The sequence below is a fragment of the Rhinatrema bivittatum genome, chromosome 1 (genome assembly GCF_901001135.1).
Source record: "Rhinatrema bivittatum chromosome 1, aRhiBiv1.1, whole genome shotgun sequence".
Taxonomy (NCBI): Eukaryota; Metazoa; Chordata; class Amphibia; order Gymnophiona; family Rhinatrematidae; genus Rhinatrema; species Rhinatrema bivittatum.
Window position 1 is genome coordinate 346,689,469 of NC_042615.1, and position 21,186 is coordinate 346,710,654.

Here is a 21,186-nt window from a genome sequence, read left to right on the forward strand (position 1 = left end):
TTGTTCACAGAAGGCACTGTAAGGGGTGTGTTCCCACAACCTCAACAGTAGCAACTTAAGGATCTCATGTACTGGACTGCCACGATTTCCTTAGGAGGCTCCATGAACCGGAGGATTTCAAGCATTTTGTGCCTGGTATCCTCTTCAGTCAATAAGTGAAAGGGGATAGCCTTAGCCATCAAACTAACAAAACCTGTGAAGGAGAGGTCCTCAGGCGGGGACTTCCTTCACTCCTCTGGAGAAGAGGGGTCCAAGGGGAGACCATCGAAGGCATCATCGGATACCTCTGTTGAGTCATCCCCCTGGGGTCACAGTCATTGACTGGGGATTGGGCCCTGGGCACTCTGCCTTCGACCAGCGGCGCAGGCACTGATAGAACTGGATGGAGACCACAGGCCTCGGTGCCTCAGCTGGCCTGAGCAGAGCTTCCTCCTCTGAGGAACCAACCATAACCACTGTATCAGCAGGGAATGCGGCAGTGCCATCCTGGGAACACACATCAACTGGGTCGGTAACTCGCTGACGAGCATGTGTAGAGATTCTAAGAGCAGCTCCAAGAGCAATGGTGCCAGCATTGTTGCCAAGGTGATGATGCTCTGCATCACCTTCCTGACTGCCAGCTTCACTTGCCTCTCAAGCTCCTCCTCAAACACTGCCAATGCCAGAACCAAATGAGATGGAGGAAGTGTGACCAAATCTTCTTCGGAACCAAATGGAGGACTGGTGGCTGGCACCGGGACTGATTGAGTCCGTGGTATACTCCTAGTCTCAATGGAGAACTGACTCTCCTCACCACGGGATCATCACAGCATAAGCTGGCAAACCCCTGTGTTCAGACCGTGCATTGATGATGACCGATGCCGATGCTTCTTCAACTTCCCTCGATGCTCGACATGGTCCATCCCTGGTGCCAAGCACAATGTTAAAGAACCAGACATCCTCAGCCTGGAGAAGCTCACCGATTCTCCAGGGCTTCTCCAAAGCTCATCGATGGTCGGTCTCTGGTGCCCCTTTCAGCCAATGGCATTGATGGAACCAAAGGCCCCACTGATTTCGATGGCTCGGTGATCTCTAGATGTCCAGCTAACTCTGTATATTGTTATCTATTGTCTGGCTAACTTAACTCCACCCCAGAATGCTCCTACATAATCTGGCAAAATTTTAGCTAGATAATGAGTTACCTAGCTAAACTTTAGCCAAATAAGTGGGAGAAATATTGGAAAGTTAGCCTTTAGTTGGCTAGCTTGTGAGTTATCCAGCTAAATGCCGCTGAATATTGATCCCATTATATATAAACATGTGAGTGCATGTATGGGAAAAATGCTCATTCTCTGGCTCGACTTACAGAACATCCCACCCTCCCTTTCATAGGCAATAATGCTCTTAACATTAAGGGTTATGGGAAGGTCTGGGTCCCTTCCCACCTGTCCCAGAACTGCAGGAAAGCCTACCTCTTTCTCCAACCAGCCCAAGATGCTGCAGGAAGGTCTGTTTCAATCAAAAGAAGCCCTGAGCTCAGCTGGCATGGGAAGCCTTGTCTATAATGCTCAAACAGAGGTATGCTGTAAATGCACTTTAATATCAAGGAGAGATTTTGGAAAGTCAATCTGAATACTAATAAAAGCCGGTCTGCAACATTCCCCCCTCAGGAGAAGAAAGAGTGTGGAGCAAACCAGATTGTATTTGTATTCAACTTGTCTTTTCAAAGCTCACCATGATATAAAACTGCACTTTACTATACTATATATTCCAGCCACAGGTTTACAGCAAACCATTTTATGATAGTTAAGAAGTGTATACATGTATGTATATCTATCTGTATAGATAGATGTCACCTGCAGCGTCTAGTACCATATCATTTTGGCCGGGAGTGTCTAAGCTTGATGGTAGTTTGTTATTAAAAATAAATAGGCACAGTAACTTTTAAACAGCCACGCGGGTGCATGTGTATATGCGAATGCCGGCTTACTCTAACAGACGTGGCCATTTTATAACATAAATGCATATATGCACACATGATATAAAATAAGTTGTACACGCGTACATGAGCACGCAATTTTATATGGACATACGCATGTGTGCGCAAATGTCGCCTCTACAGCGTAAGTGGAGGGGAAATTTTATAAGGGACGCGCGCTGATGCCATACTGTTTTCCCAGTTTAGGGATAGCACTTCCAAACCCCCTCAAATTTTATAGCCACCCCTCCCCCGTTAGCCCCCACCCTTAAAACCCCGCTATCTTGCCTAAATGTTTTTATTTTACTACTGCACATCCTCCATAGCAGAAGTAAATTTACATAGCTGGGGACCACAGCACGCACCTGACGCATAAGTATTTGCGTGCACATTTTTTGGCCAGGCCCTGACATACCCAGACGACGCTCTGCCTCTTTTTTTTTTTTTTTTTTAGAAACTTCAGTTGTGCAGGCAGCAGGAAATACACACGTCCAAGGGCGGCTTATAAAATCCAATCGGCGCACGCCAGCCTAACGCGTGCATATCTACCACTTTTGGCACATGCAGGGCTTTTAAAGTCTACCTGTTAAGGTGTAAACTGCATGTAAAAACAGATTTTTGTTAAAGGATATTTGCATATTTCACTGTTATCTATATCTAAATAGATTTACATTCACCTAGAGAAACAGAGAGAGATATAATATCTTTAGATATACAGCTAGGACACTGTTCATTATGGTTTATATTGTACATTGCTTTCATTTGTTAAAAAGGAAGGAGATTTATCAAATCAAATAAAGTTTAGAACAAAGAAAATCATCACTGTTCCTCTTTTCTTTCCATCAGAAAGGGTAGCAAAACTGTGGGGGCTGCTTTAACTGTTAGAAACCTGTGCGCATTATACAGTTCAAACAATCAACAGCACTGAACAAGAATAATATCTATAATATTAAAGAGCAAAGCCATAACAGAGGTTGCACAGATTTTGTGTCCTGCTGGTCCTTAAGGAGGTGCAGCCCCAAATGCTGTTGCATGTTGATTTGGTCGGTGGCAAGGGAGAGCATTTTTTTGTGTAGATCTCGTTACGGTTTCATTTTTGTTTCATTTATGATTTAGTGCCACTATTTCCAATCAGCATGCAATGAAAATTATTTTGATAGCATTTGTTTTTAAACAACACGAAGCAGCTTGTTTCCTTGGTGTTTTCTTGCTACTTGAAAATAAAAGCACATACCTAGTCATTCATAATCTTTTAAAATTAAACAATAAAAGAGAAAAAAAACATTAAAAGCAGCATCAGAACTTAGACTAATAGCTACAAAGTGGTCAATACACACCATGTAGAACTGCAGACGATAATGTTTCTTCACTAAGCTCAGTACAAACAAGCAGAATCCTGCACAATAAAGAACAAAATTACATAGATGTCTTGAAATGTTTCTGCTTTAGTTGCAATGGATACATACAGCCTTTATATGCAGTAAATCTACTAACCTGACAGACTGGTTACATAATTAAGCTATTTGTATTAGTCGGTCTCAAGATACTGTATTGATATATATTGGCACAAATTTATCCTAACACACCAAGAGGCTTAATATACACTTCATTTGGCTTTTTATTATTTATTTTTATCTTTATACCCGTTTATCCTTTACTTATATTTTTTATTGGCCCTATTTTTATTTTCTTTTTATTACCTCTATTTTTATTTGTATTACTCATTTATGTTAGTACATTATCTAATTTGAGGTTTGTTTGTTTGTTTTTTTTACAGCCATTAGGTTGGTTGCATTTGTAGCACTAAACCACATGGGGGGGGGGGGTTATCCCCCTCCATGCAGTAGAATTTGTTTGGAAACAGCTGATAACACACATTGTGTAGGCAAGCATTTAATGGGTAGACTAATGAAATTCAGCTACTGCATGAAATTTTATGCAGCTTTCCAAATTTTTTTTATGTTTTAATGTATTTTGCATTGTTTTATGTTTATGTATTTTTGATTATGAATGTTTTAAGTCTAAATCTATATTGAACATAATTAAAAACTTTGGTATATAAATTGACTGAATAAATAATAAATAAATACTCTTCATAAGGTATGTGTTTCTGTTTTTTTTTTCTTAAACCACCTTTTTAATTTTTCTGAATGCATTATTTTTGTTATAGGGATTGAAAAATTCCTCATCTGGGTAACTGACTGCTCCTCCTCTCCCACACTACTTAGTTATCTATAAGGTATTTGTCTATTACTATGACAAATGTAATTATTTGTGTATTTTATGTCATTGGGCTTGTAGGCACTATCGGAAGACTGTTGTTCATAGGCTAAGTATCTGTACTCTTGAAGCAGGCAATGAGCTGAAACATGGTCATGTTGAGTCAATAAAATGTTTATAATATTTGCCTGTAATACAATAAATATATTTCTGTACATAATTATTAAAGGTGGGAAGAAGTAAAAAATTTTTTCATTTTTTGTTTCATTTTTTGTTTCATTTTTGGAGGGATTTCCCCATGAATTTTTTTCTTTTTTTTTGTTTATTTAATTTTAGTTTAAATAGTAAATTTAACATTAAAAAAAAGGAAACAGTTCCTTCCGAGGCCTCCTGCCCCCACCTGCCTTCCCTCCCACCCAAAAAAATGCTGGTGCTAGGATCCTCCCTGGTCCCCACTTATCTGGTCCAGAACGACCAGACAGTGAGACCTAGGCCCAGACCAACGCTTTGGCCTTGCGTAGGCCTAGACTACAGTAGGTCACCGTGACCTCGACCTAGGCCCTACACAATTCCCAGGCTTGGATGCCAGGTTCCAACACCAAAGCCTAGGCCAAGACCAAGGCCTGACACTGGGCCCAGGCCTGGACACATCGTCTGATTCTTGATGGATAAGGTAAGTGGGGATTGGGAAATTTCTCAGGCCTAAGCCTTTGCTAGGGTCTTGGCCTAGGCCCCAGCTTCAGGCCAGGACCTAGGCCAAGACCACATTGTCAAATTTGGGCTTAGGTACAGGGCCCTGCTTTGGGCCACAGGCTATGCCTAGGCAGTGTCCCGACTTCAGGCCTAGACCTAGGCACCAACATCGCACTCAGGCATAGGCCAGGGCCCCTACTTTAGGTCTCAGCCTATGCCCTATGCAACGGGATGAAATTCCAATGAAATTTTGTCGAAATTTAAATCATTCCATTTTAAAAACGACCCAAAAGAAATAAGAAATTTCATCTCATTTCCTATTTCTTTTCTCCCAAATTCCCATCCCTACTTAGGGACTGTAACTTTCAAACCGGCACATGAGCACACATTGGAACCTGTGCATCGGCATCTACCCAGGGACACTGCCATTTTAAAACCTACGTGTGTACACATGCACATCATAGAAGTCAGCCCACGCACACATGTGCATCAAATTTTAAGTGGGAGAGCGCATGGACACGCAAATCCCGCTTCTACTGCATAAGTCAGGGAATTTTAAAAGGGGTGCACGCCCATGCCATTGCCAGTTTAACCAGATCAGTCGCTAGTTCACCCAGTTAACAGCTAGGTCCTCCAAACTCCTCTGGTTTGATAGCTTACACTCCCCCCAGTTACCCCAGACCCTTTAAACCCCTCAGAAATAGCTCATTTGTTTTATTTTATTCCTTAAATGTCTACCATAGCAGAAATAAAGCTACAAGGCAGGGAACCATGGCACATGTCAGGGCATGTAAGTATTTACATGCAGATCTTTTGGTCACATCCCAAAACGTCCATGCCCCACACATACAACGTCCTCACCTGGCTCCTTTTTGGAAACTTTGCAGATGTGCATGCAGCGGGTTTTACATATGTACCTGAGTGCTTTTTAAAATAGGTTTGGTGCATGTAAGCCCGATTTGTTCGTGCATCCCCGAATTGATGCATGCACCAGGCTTTTAAAATTCACCTTATAATGTTGATTTTTTTGTGCCTTCTTTGCAAACAATTGTTTTGTTGGGTTTTTTTTTATTTGCTATTAACATTTTGTGCTATTTTTAAGATTTTACTGGTTTTTTTATATCCAATTTAAGTTTACAACCTTGGTGCATTTTCCTTCTTTATATACATCACTCTCTGCTCTTCTATTTACTCAACTGTGGTGTTTGGCCTCTCTTGCATTGTTATCTGCCAAAGGATCATCCAATGCAGCTTACAAACAGCACAAAATACATTATTAAAAACAAATAAAACACAAATATAGTGAGGTCTATATTCAAAAGCCATTTAGACAGACAACGAAATAGTTGTCCTAAATGATATCCCCAGCTATATTCAACCTTTATCCATCTAAATTCTAGCCGGCTAATAAGTTAGGGAGCTAGAATTTGGCCAGATAAGTTAGGGGCCGTCCAGAGGCTTACTGGGAGAAGTTGAGCTAGCTAGCTAAGTTAACCAGCTCACTCCAATATTCAAGGTTAGCCAGATGACTTAGCCAGCTAAGTCTGGTTGAGTCAGAGCTGTCCTAAAGTTAGCCAGTTAACTAATTAAGATAGCCAGCTATATTCAATAGTTTGGCTGCACTGTTGAATATGCCTCCAAAGTTAGCTGCATAAGTTTATCCAGCTAACTTTACTATCTGGACTACATCTGAATATAGACCTTAGTATATACAAATTGATATAGTCAAAATACAAAAGTAATACATAATAAAATGCCTATTAATACAATACAATCCCTGGCCTAGCAATAAGATTCCAAACCACTCACTGGGGAAAACCCACTCCTATGCTTACAATCTAAAAAATAATTAGGAAATGCTCCCATCCAAAAATCTATCTATTGAGAATTCTGACATTCACAAACCCAACCATTAAACCTCCCACAAATAAATATATAAATACCATAATTGCTTATAAGAACACATTTTACTGCTCTTCTCTTTAGATGTTCCTCAAAAGTCAGGATCCTGTCTGGAAACACACTCAATTATTCTGGACACAGATCATACTTTAGTCTCTGGCCACCCAGGTAGAAGTTAATTTCTTTTTCACCACAAGTGTTGTGGAGGTGGAAAACACTGGATACAGTTTTGCCAGGGATAAGTGAGAGCTACCATGTAGGGCAGTAGTCTACCATCCTTGTCACATGTTTTGTTTTAGGGCATTGGCATACAAACATTTTAAAGAGCATTTTTTGTTTATATTAACAACCTGCTTTTCAGTTGACAGGGATAATTTGTAATCTTTTAGCACAGGTGACTATTTTTGCTTTTATTGGAACCTCTTTGTTGGTGTGCTCTAACTCTTCTGAATTCATTTGTATCCTTTGGAGATACCACACTCTGAAACAATGCACTGCCGTGTGACTGTCGGCTTTCCCCCTTTTTCTAGTTTAAAAACTGCTCTCTTTTTTTTTTTTTTTTTTTTTTTTTTTTAAAGATTAGCTCCAGCAGCCTGGTTTCACCCTGGTTAAGATGGAGCCCATCCTTTCAGAAGACTCCATTCCCCAAAAGGTTGCCCATTTCTTACAAAACTGAATTCCTCTTCCTTGCACCATTATTTCATCCACACACAGACTCTGGAGATCTGCCTGCCTCTGGGGACTTATATGTGGAACAGGGAACATTTCAGAGAATGCTTCCTTGGAAGTTCTGGATTGCAGCTTTCTATCTAAAAGTCTAAATTTAGCTTCCACAACGACCTTCCCACATTTTCCTATGTCATTGGTGCCCACACGTATGACAGCCATCTCCTTCCCAGCACAGTCTAAAATCCAATCTAGGTGACGCATGAGGTTTGTCACCTTCACACCAGAAAGGCAAGTTACCAGACAACCCTCACATCCACCAACCACCCAGATAGCTACACTCCTAATAATCGAATCACCAATTATTACGGCTGACCTAACCCTTCCCCTCCTGGGCAGTAGTCCTGGGAGACTCGTCCTCAGTGCAAGAAGACAATACATCACCTGGAGAGCACGTCCTTGCTACAGGATCACTTCCTGCTATACCAATTTGATGCTCTATGACCAGGAGACCTTCCTCCTACAAGGCAGCATCAGGGCTATGAGACTGGAGCTGGGACTTAGCTACTATGTACTTGAAGGTCTCCTCTATATACCTCTCTGTCTGCCTCTGTTCCTCCAGGTCTGCCATGTCAGCCTTCAGAGATCAAACACGTTCTCTGAGAGCCAGGAGTTCTTTGCACTAGGAGCACACATACAACCTCTCACTAGCAGGTAAAATAAATCATACAATTGACACTCGATGCAAAAGACTGGAAGGCCACCCACTTGCTGCTGGATTGCTGTCTTCCTCTTAATTTTATTTGTTTGTTGAGTTTTATATACTGTCATTCAGTGAAGCCATCATAACGGTTTACAAGATTCAAATAGTACTTTTTTTAACAATTGTGAAAAAAGGAATAACAGGATGCATATTAAACAATTATAGTCCAGAAGAGAATCATTTATGAGTGAGGTGGGTTTATTTGGAGCTGGAGTCAAGTTATTTTGTGGATTTGGTTGGAAGTTCCTTTGGGTGTTAGGATGATAAGTTTGACTGTCAATGTAGACTTTGCGAAACAGCCATGTCTTTAGGTCTTTTTTGAAGTTTTGAAGTTAGGTTGTGTTCTCAGATCTTTTGGGAGGGAGTTTCAAATTTTAGGGCAGGCAATGGAAAAAGCTCTTTCTCTGGTTGTTGTCAAGTGAACATCTCTTATGGGGGGGGGACGGACATTTAAGCATACTGAGTTGTTTGAGCGTAGGTTTCTTTGAGGATTTTGGGGGGTAATGTTTAAGCCAGTTAGTCCCTGATGTTCATTGTTTAGTATTTTATGTATGATGGTCAAGGATTTGTGTTCAATTCGTGCTTTAATTGGAAGCCAGTGAAGTGAAATCAATATGGGCATTATGTATCATCTGTTATGCTCAGGCTTGTGAACCCTTGGCCGACGGAAGGATGGTATACCTTTCGGAGATCCGTAGGTTCTCTCGTCAGGTGGCGAGGCAGAGCAGAAGACGGAACCAGCTGATCCTCGCACTGGAGACTGAGGCGACTGCAGAAGCGGATGAAGAGACGAGAAGAGGAGCTGTGTCTTCACCACTGGAAGTCTGTGGTCCCCCCAGGAGGAGCCCGTAGGGACCCAGACCACTGGGACTTAGGTGGACCTTTGAGAGGTCAAGGTATCGGTGCAAGGGCTGACTAGAGCTTCGCCCTGGAAGCCTGCGGTCCCCCCGGGAGGAGCCCATAGGGACCCGGACTGCTGGGACTTAGGCGGGCCCTTGGAGACGGTAGTCTAGAAGGAGTCCTAGGTCGAGTGCCAGAGGGTCATCGCTCACCAGTCCGAGGTCACACACCGAGGGATCTCCACTTGCCAGTCCGAAGTCACACACCAGAGAATCACAGCTTGCCAATCCGAAGTCACACACCAGAGAATCACCGTAAGCCAATCCAAAGTCAGGAACCGGGAATACCAAGCCGAAACAGGAACAGGATTCAAAGCTCAAGGAACTCACCGAAGCAAGCAGACTAGACAGCGCTGGAGGACGTTGCCAAGTCACTGAATGAGCAGAGGAAGCTTCCCTATATACTTCCCCTGCTCAGGCTGATCAAGAACAGGTCAAGCTAGTTAAAGGGATTGGGTCCCTTTAATTCTGCAAAGGAGGCACGGCCTCGCGCCTAAGGATGGCGGCGGCCATCTTTGATTTTCCCCCACGGAGGACAGACACCGCGAGGGGGGAGCAGGACGGCTCCTGCAGCGAGCAACACCAGGGACCGTGCTGGAGCGACGGCCTGAGTCAGAGCCCTCCCCCGGAGCTCCTGTGGCGAAGGAATGACACGGACATAGTAGGGGGCCGCGGTCGTGGTCTGCCACGGCCGCGGAACACAACATCATTTCTCTTTTATTGAGTTCTTAGTTAGGTTTATGTTACTAAGAGAGTAGGAATGCGTACATAGTGTCCTTTAAATTTATTGGAGTATTCACTACTAATCTGGTAGTGATCTGCAAGGGTATAATTAAATTCTTGATAAGGGCTGTGGCATTCCTGTGTTTTAGATAACAGCCTAATTGATTTTTAATGTGAAACCTATAAATCAAAGGATGAGCTAGGGAAGGGGTGGGAAGGGGAAAAAAAATCTGACACCAGAATTAACTACCTTTGGCTTGCTTTTTATACCAGGCACACACACACACTAAAGAATACACCTCTCCCCCAAACTTTTTAAGTTCTAAAATTTCCCAAACTTCCCAATCCTCTTCAGCCATCAGCAAGGTGATCTTCTCCTGTCAAAGGTCACACTGGATTGACTTTTTGAAGAACAGGAAATATTGGAAGTAGAATCCCTGATCACAGTATGTAGGAGATATTACTTGTATGACTTTCTATGCTATCAACTGCTGTAACTCCTGTTGCAAGTGGGAGATGAGCAGGGTTGGATGGTGGAACAGAGGTATGAGGAATCACAGGTTGACATTTGAAGTTTAAGTGATAACCATGTTGGATAATTTTGAGAACCCACTTGTCTCATGTTATTTGTTGCTAGAGATTCTCAAGCAATTGAATCCTGCTCCGAACAGGATGGCTCAGCATGGAGACGGGTTTATCAAAAACTTTCACCTGATTTTGCTGATGGTGGTTGTTTTTATTGATGGCGCTCTTTTGGGGGACCTCTTGCTGGCACAGGTTGCAGATGGTAAGATTGATATGACCTTCTAGGGTAAAAAGGTCATTTATATGAGAGATAAGGCCTTCTGGTAGAGGAATGCAGTTCTGGAGAGTGACTGGACTGCTATGTTTTGTTCCTTGACTTGTGATACAGTCTCTTGCAGTTTTTCACCGAAGAGATTGTCACCAAGACAAGGCACCTCAGTCAGTTTCTAATGTATATATTCTCTAATGCTGCTAAGCCTTCAACCAAGACATGTAGCAAGATGCTGTGGAAGTATGAGCCATGGTATTGAACGATTCTTATACTGAGAGAAGTAAATAACGAATTGCTTCCAGATCATAGAGGGGAGCTAGTATTATTGATTTACCTGATTCTGAATGAATAAATGATTTCAAATTGTGAATACTGTCTTAGAAGTACTAGAAAGTATAGAACTGATGTTGAGTGATCCCTGACATAAGCATCGTTCCCTGAAATACTTTTTTCCCAAAATCATCCAGTATTCAATTATCCTTTTCTAGAGGAGTGAAGCCTGGTCTTTTCTGATTTTTTGAGGGCAGATTCCACAAATACAGAATTATTCGGCAATTGAACTATGCCATATCCTGGTCATTTTTTTCTAGGCAGCAGTAGTATCCAAGTAAGGTGTTTCCCTCAGCTTAATTAGAATAATATCCAATACTGCATGGATAGGCAAGGCCAAAGGTTCCATAGGAATGCCTAAAATCTTTAGGATACCCATGACCTCTGCTCTGGGATCTGTATCTTTGCAGACCGATACATTGAGTGCTGTACCCATCTTCTTCACAAAATTCAAGCAAGTTAGGTCTTCCGGTGAAGTGTGATCCAGCGGCTTTGGAGGCAGATCTGAAGGAAAGCCCACGGAGCTACCAGGGGACTTCCCTGGTGAATGAATATTGGACCATGAGGAACGTGGCAATTGGTGAGGTCTCTGCAATCCAGAAGGAAACGTGAGAGGTGGTGGATATTCATTCGAGGTAGATCTTCTGTGCCCTAAGAATGATGATGTTGACAATGGTGGAGCACCTGGAATTAATCTTTGTGGTGAGTATGGTTGGATTGGGTATACACGAGGAAAGGTTTATTATTTCCATTCTGGAACAAAGGAGGCAAAGAAACTGAAAAGCAAGTTTGCTTACCATAAATGGTGTTTCCATAGATAGCAGGATGAATTAGCCATGCTGTCATGGGATCTGTCAATCACGTCTGGGAGGCGGAGCTTGTCAAAGCAGAGATCAGAGCTTTGCTCTCTGCAGCTGCGCATGTTTTCCCGCGCAGGAAAGTAACAGAATATGATTAAGCTGTATTGTAGTCGAAGACTTGGTGACTGCCAGGGAGGAGGGTGGGTCAGCATGGCTAATTCATCCTGCTATCTACGGAAACACTGTTTACGGTAAGCAAACTTGCTTTTTCCCGTCGATAGCAGGGCTTAATTAGCCATGCTGTCATGGGAGTCCCAAGCTCCCGATCACGTTGTTTAGGATATATATATTTGTACGTGATCCCTGACAGTGTGGCTGTCACCGTGGACAGGAGGATAGAGATTGCAGTATTGCTTGCCCTATCTTCGCATCAGTGGCTGCTTGTTGATCAAGGCAGTAGTGAGATGTGAAGGTATGGAGCGATGACCATGTTGCTGCCTTACAAATGCCTATGGGTTGTACATTCTTAAGGTGTACTAAGGAGGCTGCTACTGTTCTGACTTGGTGAGCTGTAGGAGCAGAATGTAGTTGTAAATTCTGTTTATCGTAACAGAATTTGATGCACTGTGCTATCCAGCTGGAGATGGTGCATTTAGCCACTGGTAATCCAGGTGCCTTTGGATCAAAGGAGACAAAGAGTTGAGAAACACGGGAGTCCCAGTTTGTCCTTTCTTTGTAGTATGCTAAAGATCTTTTACAATCTAGGGTGTGCAATAGTTTTTCCCTATCATTTGCATGAGGTTTAGGGAAAAAGGTGGGTAATTCTATGGTCTGATTGAGATGGAATTGAGAGACCACTTTTGGTAGGAAGGATGGGTGAGTTCGGAGAACTACCTTTTGGTGATGAAATTGCAAATATGGAGAATAATGGACCAAGGCCTGTAATTCATTATCTCTACGTGCCGATGTTACTGCAACTAGGAATACAACTTTCCATGTGAGTTATTTAATATGTGCTGAGTCCAAGGGTTCAAAGGGGGAAAGCATGAGCTGTTCCAGAAGTATGTTGAGGTTCCATGGAACTGGAGGCTTAGACAGAGGGCGAAGGTGAGTTAGCCCCTTAATGAAACGAGATAGTAAGGGATGATTGGATATAGGAATATTGTTAATTGGTCTATGATATGCCCCTATGGCACTGAGATGAACTCTGATGGACGATGTTGCTAGACCAGTTGCGTATAGTATATGAAGATAGTCTATAAGTAGCTCAGGTGAGCAATCCAATGGTGGTACACCTTTGGAAATGCACCAGGTAGAGTAACGTTTCCATTTGTAGCTATAATTTGTCCTCGTTGAGAGTTTCCTGGATTCTAACAAAATGGATTGTGCCAAAGTGAAAACTCCCTGTTCTGTTAAAAGGAGCCTCTCAATCTCCACACTGTCAAGTGGAGAGATGAGTGTAGCGGGTGGAGAAGCGTCCCTTGATCTTGGCCGAGAAGATCTTGGCGATTCGGTAACCGAATTGGATCCATGATGGATAGTCGGAGCAGGAAACTGTACCATGGTTGCCTCGGCCAGGCCAGGGCGATGAGTATCAGGTGTGCTTTGTCTGCTATGCACTTTTGAATTGTCCTTGTTATGAGTGGTATGGGAGGAAAGGCATACAGGAGGCCTGTTGTCCATGGGATGAGGAAGGCATCTTGAGCGATCCTGAACTGGCTTGGTCTTATCGAACAGAATTTGGGAACTTGAGCATTGATCTCCATTGCAAAGAAATCTATCAAAGGTGTCCCCCACTGCATGAATATGTCTTGAGCTATTTCTGTATTGAGTGCCCATTCGTGAGGATGAAAGATGCGGCTTAGCCTGTCCGCTCTTGTGTTTGCAACTCCTGGTAGGTAAGTTGCTTGGAGATGTATGCAATTTCAGTGAGCATGTTCAAAGATTGTCAGGGTCTCCTTGCAAAGGGACCATGAACCGGACCCTCCTTGTTTGTTGATGTAAAACATCGCCACTTGATTGTCCATGTAGATCATTACCCTTTGTCCTTTCAGGTGGTCTTGGAACACTCGTAATCCATTCCGAATCGCTCTGAGTTCCAATAAATTTATTTGCAAGTTTTGTTCCGAGATTGTCCGTAACCCTTGTTTCGTAAATCTCGAGGTGTGCACCCCAGCCCTTGAGAGGCGCATCTGTGATTAATACCGCATTGTGAGGAGGGGAACTGAACAGTGCTCCTTTGGATAGGGCGGAATCTAGGAGCCACCATGTTATATCTTTCCTCATTTCGGCGGTCAATGATAACTTGTGTGTCAGTGGTTGCGAATGCTGTTTCCATTGACGTTTCAAGCCCCATTGCAGGCGTCTCATGTGTAGCCTGGTGTTGGGAACCATGAAATTCCCCGCTACCATGTGGCCCAGGACTACTAAAACCTGTCTCGCTGAAGGCCTGTGAGTTTGGCTCAAGGTGTGTAACAGAGTACGGAATTGTGAAATTCTGTCGCTTGGGAGGTATGCCCTGTTGCACGTAGTGTCCAGGCATGCTCCTATGAATTGTAACTGTTGCGTTGGTTGTAGGTGTGATTTCTGAAAATTGATCACCAATCCTAATTTCTGTAAGCATTGTATCACTTGATGGAGATGATCGAGTAAGATGTTTGGAGTTGGCGCGATTATGAGCCAATTGTCCAGATATGGAAAGATGGTTATACCCTGTTGTCTGAGATGAGCCACCACCACTACCATGCGCATTTGGTGAAAACCCTGGGTGTAGCTGATAGTCCAAAGGAGAGAACTTTGTATTGGTAGTGTTGATGCCTGTAGGGAAAGCATAGGTAATGTCATGTGGATGGATGGATTGGAATGTGTGTGTGTAAGCATCCTTCAGGTCTATGGAACACATCCAATCGTTGGTTTGTATCAGAGGAAGGATAGATTTCAATGATACCATTTTGAATTTCTCTTTGGTGAGAAACTTGTTCAATTCTCTTAGATCTAGGATGGGGCGAAGGCCACCCGACTTCTTAGGTATGAGGAAGTATGGGGAATAAAATCCTACTGATTTGGTTCCGGGGTAAATTTGTCGAATTGCTTGTTGTTTGCGAAGCAAAGCAATTTCTTCCCCCAGTTGTGGTTGGATGTTGTGAATCTCGAGTGTGGAAAGATGAGGTAATATGGGTTTTTTGACAAACTGGAGTTGGTAACTGTGACGTACTATCTCCAAAACCCATTGATCGGATGTTATCCTCTCCCAGGCTTCCAGGCAAGAATGAATCCTGCCGGGTGGTGCTTGATGTCGTGGTGGTGGCTGGGTAACTAAAAAGATGAAGTCGCTTTTGCTGCAGTAGCCGGCTGTTGTGCCTGTCTCTGGTTACCTGGTTTACCTCTACGTTGGTTTGACGTATTCTGTTGTGGAGCAGGACGCTGCTAAGAAGGGTATGCCTGTGTATGAAAAGACTGGTAAGATCTGTAGGGTCTCCTGGCATATGATTGCTGACGAGTAGATCCAATATAACGATGTGTGGTCAAATAATTAGGATGTGATGTTAACGATTGTACTGCTAGAGCTTCTTCCTTCAGTTTACCTACTGTGTCTTGGAATCGTTCTCCGAACAGGTTATCTCCTGTACATGGGAGGTTTGTTAGTTTCTCGTGCAAATCTTCACATATCGAACTTGAGCATAACCATGCTAGTCTGCGGGCTGCAATGGCTGTTGCAGATGCCCTAGACGATGTTTCATATGCTTCATAGATTGACCTCAAAAGGTGTCTAGAACACTCTTCCATGTCATGAAGAGGCAGAGGTATCTGATCCGCAGTTGAGGAAAGCATATCTTTTATAGCTTGTATGCACTCATATAGGTATTGTATCATGTAGAATTGATGGTGCATAATCCGTGCATTCAACATTGAGTTGTGGTATATTTTTCTGCCAAACTCATCTAAATATTTGTTGTCTTTTCCTGGTGAGTATGAGGAATGCGACTTTGTTTTCTTAAATCTTTGCATCGCCGACTCTACTACAATTGAAGCGTGAGGTAATTGTGGTATAGAGTATGGTAATGTTTTCCTCATACGGAATTTGATGTCTGTCTTCCTGGAAACCGCTGATATTAAGTAAGGTGTTTCACAGGATTTTTGTAAGACTGAATGCAGGAGTTCTTGTGGTGGAAGAGATGTTGGTTCTCCTGGAGTATCGAAAATCTTTAGGAGACCAAGAGTTTCTGATCTAGGGTCTGTCTCTTTTTGGACCTCTAGATGCAGTATTATACCCAATTTTTCCAGAAAGTTTGGATATGTAAAGTCTTCCGGAGGACAGTACGGTTCCTGAGGTTGTTCCTGCGGATCCGATGGGAATCCCATAGATGATGATGGGAATGTTTGCAGTGAAGGAGAATCAAAGGATATATCTTGTTTATAATTTGGTGAAGCTGGTCGGTTTGCTATGGGAGATGTTGGGGGCTGCACCAACTGCTCTCTATTGGTTTGTGTCTTATGTTCCGGAGAACTGCCAGAAGCAAGATTAGTCATTTTGAATGATGACTGTAGAGATTCATAAAATCCTGCTAAGGATTGGGACAATTGATAAAATGCCTCTTTTGTATGAGGGGGCATTATTGTACGATCATCTGGTTCTTGTGACTCACATGCTTTAGGCTGCATTGGAGTGTTGTGAGGTAAAGTACTGGATACTTTATGGTCTGTTTTTTGTTGCACATCATGTCCATCGAATCCTCTGAAGCTGTAGAAGCGTTAGAGGAAGCAACTTATATCCACTCTCTATGTGAGAAGGTATTTGAAGCTGGTATATGAGATGATTTAGAAGTCGACGGGCTTACTTCCCATGTTGCACACCTCTTTACCGACCTCTTATGGTGGGAGTGATGTGAGTGCTTATGATAATAGTGTGACGACGAGTCTGTATGACTTCTACATGAAGACGGTGATCGCTTTCTGCATTTTATTGTAAACTCTGTCGAAGTAGCTCTCGAAGAGAGGGAAGTACCCGAACGAGGTGGGGTTATCGATGGAGAGGTGGAATAAGACATTTGTGAGGGTCCACGTCGTCTCTTCAACTCATGTTGTATTACATGAGATGAGTGTTCCTGTGACTTGTGCGCAGATTTGGATTTGTGCGCGGATCTAGACTTGTGTGCATATCTTTCTGCGTCTGGGCAAGCAAAAGTTATCGGTGCCGATGTCTCCGGCGCCATGTGCACAAACATGTTTGGTGCCGGGCACACAGGTGTTGTCGGCGCCGTGCATGTAGATTTTCCCTTCATCGCGCGCACAGGTGTCTTCGGCACCCTGCGCGCAGAAGTCTTCTGCGCCGTGCGCGCAGGGTCCTTCGGCAACGTGCATGCAGGGTCCTTCGGAGACAAGTGTCTTCGGCGCCATGCGCGCAGAAGTATTGTGCGCTGGTAGTTCGTCAGGCGCAGAAGTATTATGCGCCGTCATTGGTTTATGCGCGTAAGGCATCTTAGGTGCAGAAGTCTTAGGCGCCGCGATTTTTGGCGCCAGTGTCTCTTGTGCCGGCGGTTTTGGCTCTGTGGATTGTTTGAAATCCGATAGCCTTTGCCGGCTTGGCACGTCCTTACCTCCAAGATTGGAAGATTGAGGATCCCACGATGATGCCCTCTTTTTTGAGGGAGCCGGTAAGATTACAGGGCCTGGCAACGAATGAGCCTCCGATTGCTCCGGTGAGGCAAAGAGTTCCTGAAGCCTGTAGGCCCATTGTTTCAGGGCTCTCGGAGACATCCTCGAACAAAATTCACAATCTTCACAACTGTGATCTGGCCCTAGGCATCGGTAACATCGGTCATGGCCATCTGTGACCGACATTACCTTGCCGCAATTACAGGGTTTAAACCCCGATTTTGACATTTTTTATGTTCTATCGCTGAGGAGAAGAACAGCTCCGCGTGCGATTCTGCGCACGGAAAGAACAGACTGAGGAGATTCTGTTACTTTCCTGTGCGGGAACACAAGCGCAGCTGCAGAGAGCAAAGCTCTGATCTCTGCTTTGACAAGCTCCGCCTCCTGGACCTGACTGACAGATCCCATGACATCATGGCTAATTCAGCCCTGCTATCGACGGGAAAAACTATGTCAGTGATATGCTCCATTGGTTGCTGTGATCTTTGGGCAGGATGTCAATGGAGGAGCATCCTCTTCCGATACTAGCACAGATTCCCATTCCATTACTGGTGGAGGATTGAATTCCAATGGGAGAATTGAACAAATTAGTTCCGGAAATTGGTCAGTAGCTGCGAGACTGGTAGAGCCCTGGTAATTTGGGGCAGTGGGTGAAGCCTAGCTTCTGTTATGAAGCACCATATGCCTCTGTCATGGAAGAGCCATATGTGTAGGCAATGCAGTTTTTAATATCTCTTTCACATAGCATTCCCCTTGGCCTACTAATAGAACTGGGAAGGCAATACGCTGTTCCCCACTGGTCTTTAACTTCGTGAACCTGTAGAGCGTTGAGATTGTGGAGAGAGGTTTGGACTGTCATCCAAACTGATATGGTATCCGTCCCCTTGTTTTTGCATCAAATGCGTTGAGGAACCTAACTGTGGCATTGATACATGTTTCGAAGTCTGCTGGTGAATTGCGGGTTCCTTTCTCCCACACTCTGAGTCCTTTGATGCAGGTTGCATCAGGAACTTTGATGCACTGTGTGATGATTTCTTCAATGCAGAATGTATCGAGGGACGGGTAAGCTGTTCCATGCATCATGCATTGATTGGGTTGGTGCAATTTGCATTGGGCAGTCCAATGTACCTTGCTTCGGGTAGTCCGGTACAGTATGCATCAATTGTTTCGATGCACCATGCGCCAAGCGTTCAGAAGTCTCATACATCAAGTGATACCTGTTGATTTAACTAACACTATCATAACCGGTGACTTTAATTTGTACTTTAACAAACCACGCCCCTCAGTAGCATTACATCTTACTGAAGTCCTATTAGGTCAAACTCTCAATTTACTATTTTATAACTCTGTCAATGCAACTTTAACTATCCCTTTCTAATTCACGTAACTGGTAAACTCAAACTTAAAGGTTCTCATTTATTTAATGCTCCCAAGAAAATTTACAAAAGAAAAAAAGTAGATCCAGAATTGTTTGTCAATCTTCTTTCCAAATCTCTACAATCTTTACTACTGATACAACCACAGATATTGGTTCTATAGTTGAGGAATGGAACCACAGAATTTCTAATGCTTTAGATGCCATAGCCCCTAAAAAGCTATGCACTGTCCCCCTCAGATCAAGTGCCCCATGGTTTTCCCACTTCCTACATAATTTTAAGCTTAAACTACATCACCTTGAATGACGCTGGAGAAAAAACTCTCCCCGAAAGAAAAAATGACTATTTCTCTCACCTGCACAAATATACTGTAGATAGGAAATTGAACATGCCAAAAAATTATTTTACACAAACAAAATACAAGCAGCTAATGGTAACTACACCACCTTATTCAATATTGTAAAATCATTAACCATTGAAAGAAACAACCATTTCTGATTCATTCCCATAGTTAATCTTCCCTCTGCTGTCAGTTCCTGGTCTGAATTCTCCACCATTGACTCTTCTACCGTAAATTAAGGTATCCAATAGCCCATATAATCCTTGTCCAGGACAACTACAAAAGGAGATTCGAGAATTTCTTTCTTCACTAGCACAATTAGTCAACTTATCCTAACTTCTGGTACTTTCACAAATACTTTAAAACAAACTTCCATCCTCCCGCTTCCCAAAAGAAGCTAATAGATCCTATGAACCTTTCAAATTATTGTCTAATTGCTTCTTTAACTATTCTAGCTAAAATGACTGAATCCGTAGTTCTTCACCAGTTAAATGAATACATAGATGAAAACAATATTCTTCACCCAAATCAACACGGTTTTCATAAAGGGCATAGTACAGAATCCCTCCTACTCTCATCTTTTGTCTCCATTATCCAAGGCTTTGAATCCAATGTAGATTACATCTTAATTTTTCTGGACATTTCCACAGCATTCAATACCCTAAATAATTAAATTCTTTACACCAATCTTCAATACCTTGGTATTAACAGTACTGTTCTCCAATGATTCAAATCATTTCTATCCCATCATCCTCAGCAAGTCAACCTCGGGCACTGTCATTCTAACTGGTATTACACTAACTCAGGTGTCCCTAAAGGGTTGGCCCTATCTGCTATTTTGTTTAATATTTATTTGCTACCACTCTGCCACTTACTTTCTGGTCTCGATATAAATTTCAAAATATGTGCTGCTGACATCCAATTTATCTTATCATATACTATATCCTGGAGTAATACGTCATCTTTAATGAACTTATACCTTAAAACAGTAAACACATGGCTATCCCATAACTGGCTCAAAATGAAAGCTTCAAAAATTGAAATAAAATACTTATCCACCATCCCCAATTCTTCATGTCCCCCCTTTAGAATTTATATTTGAAAACGTCACCATTCCCATTTCAAGACAAGCACATAATTTAGGTATCATTTTAGACTCCAACTTGCCGTCTGCCAATATTTCATCAGTAATAAAAGGTTCTCTTTACAAAATACATTTGTTAAAAAGATTAAAACCTCTTTTATATCCCAAAGACTTCCATTCTGTACTACAAGCCTTAATTTTGACAGGCTTAGATTACTGCAATTCACTCTATTTAGGCCTACCAGATTCTGTTTTACACCCTCTCCAATTAGTTCAGAATACTGCTGCTCGCCTTCTCACCAACACAAATTGCAGAGAACAAATTACTCCTATAAGAACATAAGAACATAAGAAATTGCCATGCTGGGTCAGACCAAGGGTCCATCAAGCCCAGCATCCTGTTTCCAACAGAGGCCAAAAACCAGGCCACAAGAACCTGGCAATTACCCAAACACTAAGAAGAACCCATGCTACTGATGCAATTAATAGCAGTGGCTATTCCCTAAGTATAATTGATTAATAGCCATTAATGGACTTCTCCTCCAAGAACTTATCCAAACCTTTTTTGAACCCAGCTACACTAACTGCACTAACTACCTTCTCTGGCAACAAATTCCAGAGCTTTATTGGCTTCCAATTCGTCAACATATTCAATACAAAGTACTATCTATTATTCACAACTTAATATCCTAATCTAACACAGCTTTCAGACTGATCTCTTACAGCTTCCATATCTCTCACAACAGAGCACTCTTCCTACTCTCAACTAGCTTCCACCAACAAAACCTTATACCATCAACGACTATCTTCAGAAATACCAAAGATGGCGACATTGACTAACACGCCTCATCAGACTAAACACGGATACCTAATAAACATACCACTAATGAAAAATATCAAAAACATGTCTAACCTTCCTGCTCATAAATGCTAAATCCCTAGCCAAAAAATACATGCTAATATCGGACATACTACAAGAAAA

At 42.6% G+C, this 21,186-nt stretch overlaps 1 protein-coding gene across 1 annotated transcript in view; it reads right to left on the bottom strand.

Moving 5' to 3' along the window:
- Positions 1-21,186, bottom strand: part of CDS1 (CDP-diacylglycerol synthase 1) — a 194,843-nt gene that overhangs the window by 105,773 nt on the left and 67,884 nt on the right. The window contains exon 6 of the mRNA XM_029599378.1: positions 3,295-3,353. Within this exon, the coding sequence (XP_029455238.1) occupies positions 3,295-3,353 (59 nt within the window). The remainder of the gene's footprint in view (positions 1-3,294; positions 3,354-21,186) is intronic.